Source organism: Bidens hawaiensis, unplaced genomic scaffold (assembly GCF_021521415.1).
Source record: "Bidens hawaiensis isolate Kalapana, Puna unplaced genomic scaffold, B.hawaiensis_p1.1 tig00016462_1, whole genome shotgun sequence".
Classification (NCBI taxonomy): Eukaryota; Viridiplantae; Streptophyta; class Magnoliopsida; order Asterales; family Asteraceae; genus Bidens; species Bidens hawaiensis.
Window position 1 is genome coordinate 303,157 of NW_027492510.1, and position 10,974 is coordinate 314,130.

At 36.2% G+C, this 10,974-nt stretch overlaps 1 protein-coding gene across 1 annotated transcript; it reads left to right on the plus strand.

The window, feature by feature from the left end:
• Nucleotides 1-9,169: 9,169 nt before the first annotated feature.
• Nucleotides 9,170-10,667, plus strand: LOC143551577 (uncharacterized). Its single transcript, XM_077041976.1, has 3 exons — nt 9,170-9,282; nt 10,078-10,330; nt 10,370-10,667. Exons 1-3 carry the CDS (start codon nt 9,196-9,198, stop codon nt 10,462-10,464), a joined length of 435 nt encoding a protein of 144 aa, XP_076898091.1. The 5' UTR covers nt 9,170-9,195; the 3' UTR covers nt 10,465-10,667.
• Nucleotides 10,668-10,974: the final 307 nt, after the last annotated feature.

Sequence of the window (10,974 nt, forward strand, 5' to 3'; positions counted from 1 at the left end):
ATTACCAAATCATCCTTTGTCTGAATCTTTGATTTTGCGCGTCAGCATGGGGGCATGCCTTTGACATACTTGGGTTGTGCCTGAAGCCACTGTTTCATTATAAATCCATGCTGCTTCATTTGGATTTTCTCATACCATCAAAACACTTATAAAACTGTCAAAGAGAGTGAATGGAGTGGCGTCCGATTAAGAAAACTGCTAAAGAAAGGCCTGTGCCAACATTCGAAGAAACCTTGCTCGACTTGTTAGAGAAAATGAAGCAAGTGGCAGAAGCAAGTGTTTCAAATGAGAAGCGTTTGGTTGAGTTAGGACAAAAGGTCAAGCTCATGAGGCTCGAAGTTCATCTTCAAGCTGAGAGACGTACGCTTGATCTAGACCAGAAACTCAATTGGTTGCGTACCGATTTTGCAAGCATCAGTAACCAACTCCATGAACCTCTTGACCGCAACCGCTTGCGTGCCGATCTTGCACGCATTAGCAACCAACTCAACGAGCCCGTCAATCGCACCACTCACTTCCCAACTCCGCCTCCACCCATCGAGTACGGGATGGGTTGGGGTCGTTTCATGTAGTATCATCTGTTGTAATATCCTCTAGTAGGTTTTCGTTATCTATTGTAATTTTTCTTTTAGGATTTCGTAATTTAGGATCCGTGAGCCTAATTTTGGTCGTGTTACTATTCTAATGAAATGTTATGGTGTTTAGTAATGTTTATTTACTCTTGATTTTTCACTCTTCTTTCCAAATTATTCAACTTCAAAGCTGTTAAAATGTTAAAAATTTGGTTGTGTAGTAGCTCAACATGGGGCTCACCTACATGGACATGGGCCATGCCCATCGTCATATCTGAAAACAAAAAAATGAGGTTTTTATAATCAGTTCTTGTTTCTTTCCCATAAACCCATTCACCTGCATCTGCTTCCACTTGTTCGATCTCCATTCATTGGAACCAGTTTGACACGTTTCTTTTTTTTATTTCATATGATTCGTCATCCTAGGTATGTCTTCATTGTTCTTAATCATACTTTAGGGTTCGTGATACTTACCAATTTGGGGGTTCCTTGACCTCAATTCGAACCACATCGATTTTGGCATTATAAACCTAGAAAAACTTGATTTTGATTTATAATCTCAGTTTGACAACCCATTTCTCTTGATTATTAATCGATTTACCAAGTGGTTTGGGTCTGGTTTTGTCATTTGTGCAGCCGTGGTATGCTACCTCATTTGGGAACGTATTTGGAGCAACCTTTTCATTTATAAATCCATACACGTTCTCGGCTGTGCTTTTCTTTAACCCATCGACACACGTTCGAATCAGGTTTTCATCACGAAAAAACCCAGGCATGACCAATGCCTCTCCAAGGCACCACCCTGTGCCTAACCATAGAATAGTTTCTGGTTATTTTGCATGTGTATTTCAATGCAGAATATTAACAGTTTCTAGGAAAATGGAGCACGTTTACTTGGTCTTTGAACTCGATCATGAGAAATTTTGTCGTGACGCCTCCGCATCCTCCTCCGTCGTCGTGAAGAAACCAACTTTCGGGTTTCTGAAGAAACTTTAAGACAAGTCGAACAAATGGATCGTTACAACGAACTTGTAACAGGCCCTTGGCGCCGCCTTTTTGAACGTGACAGTCAATCCGTTCGTGAGCTTACCTTGGAATTCTTAGCTTCGTTCACATTCGACACTCAAAAGTTGGACCCCGGGACGATTCTGTCATTAAGTTTCGCCTAGGAGGTTTGTGGAGAAATTCCTCTATCGCCCAATTTGGAGCTGATTTGGGCCTTTACACAGTTAAAGAGATCGAAGAGCCTATTTTCTACACTGCTAAACATACCTTTTTTGATGAGGAAACCAGGGATTTTTACGGTAGTGGTGATCAAAGAACGGCATGCTGGAGTTTGATTAGGACAGGGGAACCTAATCCGAGTTCAACTAAGAGTACGGCTCTGAAAGACCCTCTTTATAGGAATGTCCACCGTCTTCTTGCACGTTACGCTACCGAGCGTGGTCAGACGGTGGGAGTCGTCACCTTAAGGGACCTTTTTGCCCTTTACTCCATGGTGACAAAGGAACCATGCAACATCGCTTATCTTTTTTGTCACATGTTCAAAACCAACAGCACCGCCGCCTCGAGCAAAACACCGTTACTTGGTGGGTCTTGGATTTTCGAGCTTTATAAAAATTATGGAGTGTCGACTCAAGGAACTGCCTGGGTATCTCTAAAAAAAATTGGCCATTGAGCTTTGTTCAAATATGGGGATGATTGCTGACTTACCGGGCCCTATTCGCCGTTTTAAGGATTCTAATGGTCAGGTTTTGGTCCCGAATGATCCCACTCACACCCCCATGGAAATTGTTGCATTTGATCATAATAATAAGGACCATTCTGTTCAACTTTCACCACCCCGCTCTTTGCCACATGATACCGCATCTTCATCTCATTCCATGGCGGATCTCATGACGACCATTTGATTCGCCTCTAATAACTCTCGTCGGATGTTAGGAATTGCACAGTTAACTTCTCACCAGGTAAGCGAGGTTGTGACCACGCTTCAACATATGGAACAAGACATCACTTTTATGCGCAAACACATGGCTAGGAAGTCGGGGTCGGAGGATGCATAGCCGAACCGTGTGTTGTTTTCTTTTGCTAACACTAGTCGTTCTGTATCGTTTATTTTTTTGTACTTTCTTTTTGTTGTTTTGTACCCGGTTTTAGTTGATCAATGATGTTCTAAACCTTTAAGTTGTGTCTATGTTGGCTGAATTTGTAGGACTTTCTTTTTATGTTATTTGTGTTTTGTTTGTTTGATTTCTGCATTTTAGGCTACTTGGGCACCGACCACACACTTGGGATACTACGACATTCAGGGGAGTCTCATTTTTATCTCGTATCCTAACTCTTTATAACACACTTTATGCTTATTTCTTTTCACATTGGGGGCAATGTGAGTTTCAAGTGTGGGGAGGGGTTTACTTGAACCTTTTTTTGTCCAGTAAAATATTTTCGAAAATTCTCTCCAAATTTTAATTTTTGTGTCAAATATTTAAAACTAATAATAATAAATAAATAATTTAAATAAAAGACCGCTAAGCCTTTATTGAATTTTTGACAAAACCAAGGGTTAAGGTTGTATTTCGAAAATTGCTCGTTCAAACTAACCACCGAATCAACTTTAACTTACTGTGAATACCGAAAATATGGTTTGCATATCTTGAGAAAAACTTTATGCAAAGTGTGGCGTTTAAACCCAATCCCTTTGTTCCCGTGAGCAATGCTTCAAGCCTTATTACAATATATCATCGCTTACATTTTGGCGGATTGAGTGAGTCATTTATTTCGTGTGATTTAGAACTTGTCTTGGGAATGCTTTTCGAGATCATAATGAAATGTTGCATAAAAAAGGAGGTAATATATAACCAAACTTAACCCTTCCTTCAAATACCATATATAACCACATACTCCACTTCACTTAAAAATTTCCCCTTCCACCCAATACACAATCATTTACCCATAACAAGCCTTTCTTATTAAGCTCATTCCCATTTTTATTATTTGTATATCCAGTTCAAGTCAAGTCTCAAGGATGACCAGTGTTAGTCAAGACTTAATCTTCATATTTTGGTCAACATTTTAACTTTATATAAAAAAAAGTTTCAAGTAAATCACCGAAAAAATAGGTGATAAAAGGAGCAAGAATTTGTGAACTCAAGACATTGAAGATAATTAAAAAGCTCCCGATTCAAGATTTTACATATTCCTCTTTCAAAATAAAATAACTTCAAGCCACCAATCATATTCATACCTTCACAACAGAAAACCGAGAAACCAACCTATATTACCTCTTCGTTTATGCAACGTTTCACATTAGTTGGTGGAGAATAGAACCCTCGACAAACTTATTTTTCACAAGTTACATTTTGACAAGAGTGTTCATATATACATACAACATTACATGTATGATCAGATATAAAACCGAGGGTGAGTGAACATTGTGAGAACGTGTAGTTTTGCATAAAAAAACTCATAAATTCAAACCATGTTTTCCTATGTCACTACATATATTCATACGATCTCCGTTGGTTGGGTTATTCGTGAGTCTTCCTTCGGGGCCACCTTAACTCTTTGGGGGATGTTATAGCTATGGTCTCGTTATCCTTTACCATTTGGAGAATTTTTATGTTTAGCTTGCTTGAGAAAAAGCTAGGTTTAAGTGTGGAGATGTTTAATGTATAATTATTTATACATCTTTATTGCATTATTTTATACCTGATTCATGTTATTTTCTTGATAATATTATTAAGAATCGGTTCTAGTAAGCCTTTATTTGTTTTTACAGGAAAAATGAGCTTAGGAAACCAAAAATGATGAAAAACAAAGAAAAGAATCAAGAAAAAATGAAAGTCTGACCCTAGGCATGGGTTTGTGCATCATCCAGGCATGCCCCGTTTCCATATGAAGACATATCATCTAAGCATGGGTCAATCATAACTCAGACATGCTCCATGCCTGCTTAGAAGAAGACAAAACTTAATTCAGCTAAGAATGAGCAAATCCTAAGCCAGAGATGCCCCACGCCTCCTCAGAAGATGACAAAAAAAAGTACATTATTCCCCTTTTTTCCGACACACGGGGCCATGTCTCACCCAGGAATTCCCCATGCCAATCAAGCCTGCCAAGATATTACAATCAGCACATGCGCAATAAATGCATGAGGGACCAACACAGGCCAAGCCTCACCTAAGCATGTCCCGTGCCTAGCAATATGCCAAAGAGTACAACATGAGCACGTGGTGTACTACATGGGGACCAACATGGGTCATGCTTTGTGCACAGTGAGCCTATATAAAGACCATGCATGTTGCTCATTTGGGTGTCCGATCTTGGAGAAAAACACATACATTTTCACTTCAATATTCCATAGAATTAAATAAAGAGAAGCTCTTGAACCCTCATACAACATTAAGAAGAAGTCTTAGCATCATTATAATTATCTAGCTTGGTTTCTTGGCTAGATTATCTTAAATATTAAACATGAATGCTATATTCTTCTATTTTGGTGTCTTTTATTATTATCATGAGATAAAACTCTTTATATCACCTTAACACATAATGAAACTTAACAACTTTTGTTGGTTGGAATTAATATATGATAATTTTATGTTAAAATAATGACTAGTTCTTGGTTATCTTTTGATGAAATATTGTGTTTAAACAATTGAAAGTAATATACAAGAATTATAAATGGTACATCTTGTTATGTTGAAAGACTCTTGATTTTATCATTTATTTATAAATGTTTTTCATGGAACTTTATAACTTTTAATCTAGGAATAGTTAAAATAATTCTTGTATGCTACATGAAAATTGGTTAAACACAAATCCTCATGTTTAGATTTGAAAAGATTGAACATTTGCTATGAAGTGATATTCTTGTTAAGTAATATTATAAGTACTTTGTTAACACAACTATCTTAATATTACACTTGGGTTGAAAATTCATAAATCAAGGGACTTAGTCTAATTTAATCAACCATAGGTGAATTATGTGTTGTTCATGTAATCTTTCCGACCGATTGTTAGATTTGAATTTCATAATTGAATGATAATCTATATCTTTAAATTTCAACATAAAGGTTCACTTACATTATAGTATGATTTGAGGTGATTAGTTTGTATAATTCATACTAAGTTTTCCAAAAAATCATTTGAATGTTTATCTATAACTAGAAACTATTCTTTTTCGTAACACAAAATAGTAAATTTATCATATATTTAAGTTTACCATCATTAGGAGTCAAGTGGATTCTAAGTTAAGGTGATAGCTTCTTAATTCTTGTTTATCTACATTGTCGTGTTACTTGCTTTAAATTATTGTTACAAGATTTTTTAAAAATTAATCTTAAAAACAAATCTATTAAGCTCATTTTATAATTACAAAGATTTAATATTAAATTTTACGTGTCCATGGATTGATAACTGGTTCTCGTTGTTACTATATTACCACACGACGGGTACACTTGCCTTTTGTGTGTGTGGCTAAGTATAGGTGAAAACCATTTTTAAAACCCGACAAAGTGTGAAAAATCTTTAATAAAAATATATATATCTCACACCACATCAAGAATAATTTTGATCCCTCAACTTTACTAAGTGGTCAAATTTGGAAAAAATTTTTGGGGATGTTACAGAACTCTACTTGCTTTACACGAACCTACCCAGTTAACTCATTTATTATCAAGTTCATTACTTTATCATTAATCGTGATCTGATCAATCATCCTACCAACTTTCAAGATAAACTGACATCAAATGAATCTCCTTTTATAGAAAACGTACCTTTTAGACGGTGTGTTCGAAAACACTCGAATAACCCAAACCTATATCGAACAAGCTCTAATTTAGGTAATTCAAGTGGCCAAGAAACCTTCTCGGCAAATATCTACAAACCCATATGGTTGACAACGCCGTAAACCGCCGCTACGGTGTCCGAAAGTCCGAACAATCGCCGTAAATCTTCATTTTTCATTGTTACATTTTTGTCATTGGTAACCTGACTTCTAGGCCTTTGATTCTAGATCCGGTCAGTGAAAATCTTCATTTATATGCTAGGAACATGTTAAAATTTGAGATCTATCCAATGGTTAGATCTTCGGGAATCATCCGATCTTTGCTGGTTATTCACTCAAAAGGGGGATTTTGGGTTAGAATGGTGTTTCTCTCTTTAAGAACCTGATGAAGAAACCAATTTGATATGATAATGCAATGGTGGCTACACTTGTAGATAGGGTTTCTTGTTTAACTTTTCATCTTATGACACTTGGACCCCTCATACTTTAGATAATTACATTAGTTTTCTAAAATCCAATCACATCTGATTCATTTAAATACCAAACGAAACTCGGGATGTTACATTGCACTCGTAACTGCCTCGTTATTTGCCGTGTGCTCGTTATTTTCAAGATATTGGTTGATTATGTCGGTGGAAGACGGAAAATCCATTTTTTGTGTTTTGAATATAGAGATTTGTAAGGTATGTAGAGAGAATTTATAAAACTGTATGAGAATTGTTATAGGATTTTTTGTTTATATATAAAAAACTGAGTTTTTTAAAAGAAAGGCGTTGTCAAATGGCTAGTTTGACCAAATCAACAAAACCCCGGCGTTTTCCACAAAACGCTCAAGACCTTATACTGCCCAAAGCCCCCCCCCCCCCTCGGGTGGGGGGTATCGCTTTGGGGCCGCCTTCACCGCCTACAACTTCCACTGTGTTGGGTCTTACTTTATCACGCAGAACAAAAAATCATTAATAGATAGTTAGATTCATTTATTTGTGTGAGGGTGTGCACAATTAAAAACATCAAGGAGTAGTTTTTAAATTTCAGATTCTAAACTTTTAGACCTTTAATTTGTATGTTAAACTAATGTACAAAGAGAAACACAAAAATGAATATAAATTAAGAGTGAAACAATGAAATAAAATACAAAGATTGACATAAGATTAGTTACATTACTTGGGACGCATCTTAATCAAGGGTATTTACATCTCATCTTCATCTATCATTACCCTTAAAATTTAAGAAAATCACGTTAAAACACAACTCTGTCTCATCTCATGTCGTTATAAACTATCTTCGTAAGTTTAAGAGAAAAACATGTCTAACCCTCAAAGTTGGGGGTCACTATTCATCCCGAAATTCATCATATCCAATTAAATGTTGCCATATATAAACACATTTTTTAAATTATATGGAAAGCTTCGTTATAATCTCTTCTCCCTTATATGTTGCAATTTACATATTATGTCTGTTGGGCCTCGTGTAGATCGGTTATTGTATAGCGTATAGATCGATATATGCTTTTGTACAAAAAATGATAATGTATGCTTTAGGCTTATTATGCATAGTTACTAATTATTTTTAAACCAACGCAGTATATCATACGAATTTTCTAAATCAACTTAAGACCACGTGTTATGGTTCGTTCTTCTTATTTTCTATCATTCGTAACGTCTGCATCACTTCGGTGCCAACTCAATTTTTCCTTTCCCATTCAACTCCACCACTCAACTTATGCTATACCTTATTCATCCACCATTATATTATTAAATAGAAAACGAAATGAGAAGGAAAAGAATAAAAAACAAGAGAATTGATTGGGTGGATGGACGGGGGATGGCCCGCGTGACTGTAGTCATTTGGACCATGCCCCGTCATGCATGAGAGGAGGATGGAGGCATGATGTTCATCACCTACCCTAGAGTGATGGATTGCCCACATAGGACCAATGACCGGGGGGGGGGGGGGGTGGATAAACCACACCCGATGGTTTAACCAAACCGACTAATATACATTGGGAATCTTGTTTGTATAGTCACGTCATACTCAGGTTCACATGTTTGACTAGATATTCAATTTCTTTGTTCGATATGCTAATCCACAAAAACAACTCATTTACCACTTCTCGTCTCATTAAATTAGGGGGTGAGCAATAACCGAACCATACTGAAAACTGATAAAACTGAATCAAAATTAACTGAAAAGTGGTTTATCAATTGTTTTTATACGCTCAGTTAACAAAAATTAACCGAACCAAACCATTCATATTTTTTTATTTCTAGTTTTGATATCTCCATTACATGTATTTCATGTTTTTATACCTACATTTCATGTATTTATGCATCCATTTAATTTATTTCTAAGTAAAATTTTGGGCCTAAATTTGATTCTGGTTATAACCGAAATTAACCAAACTGAACCGAAAACTGAGTAACCTAACAGATTAATTGAAAACCAATTGGTTAATTTGATTGAGGCTAATATCCGAACCGCTTACGCCCCTACGTTAACACAAATTTCAAGTTCATGTCTTGTTCGATCCCCTAACCCATGAGCACAACTTATTTACCGCCCCCTCGTCCCGATAAACAACTACCATAACTTGATTGGGTAATCTAAGGTAAAAGATGGAACTCAAAGGTTCAAAGTAGGAAAACAAAACATGTTTTAAATGCTTAGTAGTATAGTATAGTATAGTTTAGTTTTTTGATACTACCTACCACCAACTTATAGTTTCCGAATCCCAAGTGAAATCGCAGAGTCAAACCACCAATCAATCAATCAAAACTACAGTTAGTTTTGATCCCCGGCAACTAACTAACTAACATAGCTTCCTTTGCAGTGAAAATGATGGCCGGATCTCTGCCGCCGGTGACAGAGTCAAACAGATCTAATGCTGCTACTTCTCTCAAACCATCCACTCTTCCTCTTCAGGTTCATTCAATCATAAAACCTTAGGACTCTATCATCTCATAATACGTTAATGATCTATCTATGTAAACTACTTCACCCTTTAATTAATTTGATATACGTATTACTTATTATTATTATAGTTAGTTGAATTTGTAAGGGGATGGGTACATTCAATAAAAGCCACATGAGAGGTACATTTACACGTACGAGTGTGAATGAGCTGTTGAGCGAGCTAGGCTGTTTTGACTTATGAGAGCTTGAGCTTTAGCTCGAGCTCGAAACTCTTGTTCTAAAGCTTGAGATCGGGCCATGAGTTGGCTTTTCAAGCTCAGGTTCGGATCGCTTATTATTTATTAATTAATTTATATACGTTTTAATTATCTCTTTATATTTTGAGAAAAACTATAAGCTTTTTATCCATCGGAGCATGAGTAGCTCACGAGCGGCACGGCTCGTTTGCACCTCTAAAGATATGTTATATAGGCTTTTGAATTCAACTATTACTTCTCAGTATTGTGTTTGCTAGCAAATATTAGAGGCAATTTATTATTTACTAGTTATGATTATATCATTACCATGGTTAGAAGATATTATTTGGTTTAGCTATTTTTGTAATCATTCTCAATTCTCATCGTACTCTTATCAATATATGTAGTTGATCAATAATACACAATATCCTGTGGGGGTTTTGTTGGAAATAAGTTTGGACACAAAATACTATTTGTACTTTGTAATCAATTTTAATGGAAATTTAATGTTTATTAATTTGTGAACGGTGGTTCTGCAGTTTTCATTGTTCTATATTTTATGATGTAGGTGAGACTAAAAGAACATCAAAAGTTAGAATCATCTGAGACGAAATCCACAAACATCTCGCGTAGAAACTTAGCATTGTTTTTAACCGCTGCATCTTTCAGTGCTGTGACCCTATCACAACCCAAACCCGCTGCAGCGGGCATTAGTAAGGCCGAAATGAAGAAAATAATGCTGGAAAAACTCAAGTTTCTTAGAGAAAAAATGGGGCTATCAAAAGAAGAAACAGAGGAAAATGAAAAGATTGCATCACCATCTCCACCAATAGCAAAAGCAGATAAAGAAATTTCTCCACCTGCCACGTCAGCTCCCACGGTCCCACCAGAACCGGTACTTCCCGGTATACAGAATGATAAGAAAACTGTAGTGGAAGCCGCGACACTCCCTTGATGATCGTCTTTAAAAGCTTATGTTCTATGCAGTTGTTTTAGTTTGGATTTGTCAATAAAAATGTACTCTATTGCTGGCTGGACTAGAGGGGATTCAAAAGTTATTTGTAGCATAAGAGCAACTTCTTTATAGTGTTTTTATGCAGGTAATTTCTGGCTGGTAAATTATTTTTCATAGATAATAACTGCAACGCATGTTTATGTTGAAGCCTTGAAGGAGATACAGAGAAGCGACATGTGGTCGCTTCTGGTTCCAACAAACCAAACGGCTTGTGACAGTCCCACCTTTAACATGTTCAGCAGGCCCGGCTCCGAGAAAGCAAATAAAAAAATTGGGCCTAAGGCGAAAAATTTTTTGGGCTTTAATTAACAAGAAGTATTTTATTGTTTAAACAATTAAATTATTATATAGGTTTACTTGGTTATAATTTGGGTTGTTTAAAATTTTTTTACATAAATATATGATTAAACATGTCTCAAATGAGACTTGAACCCATAACCTTTTGGTTGA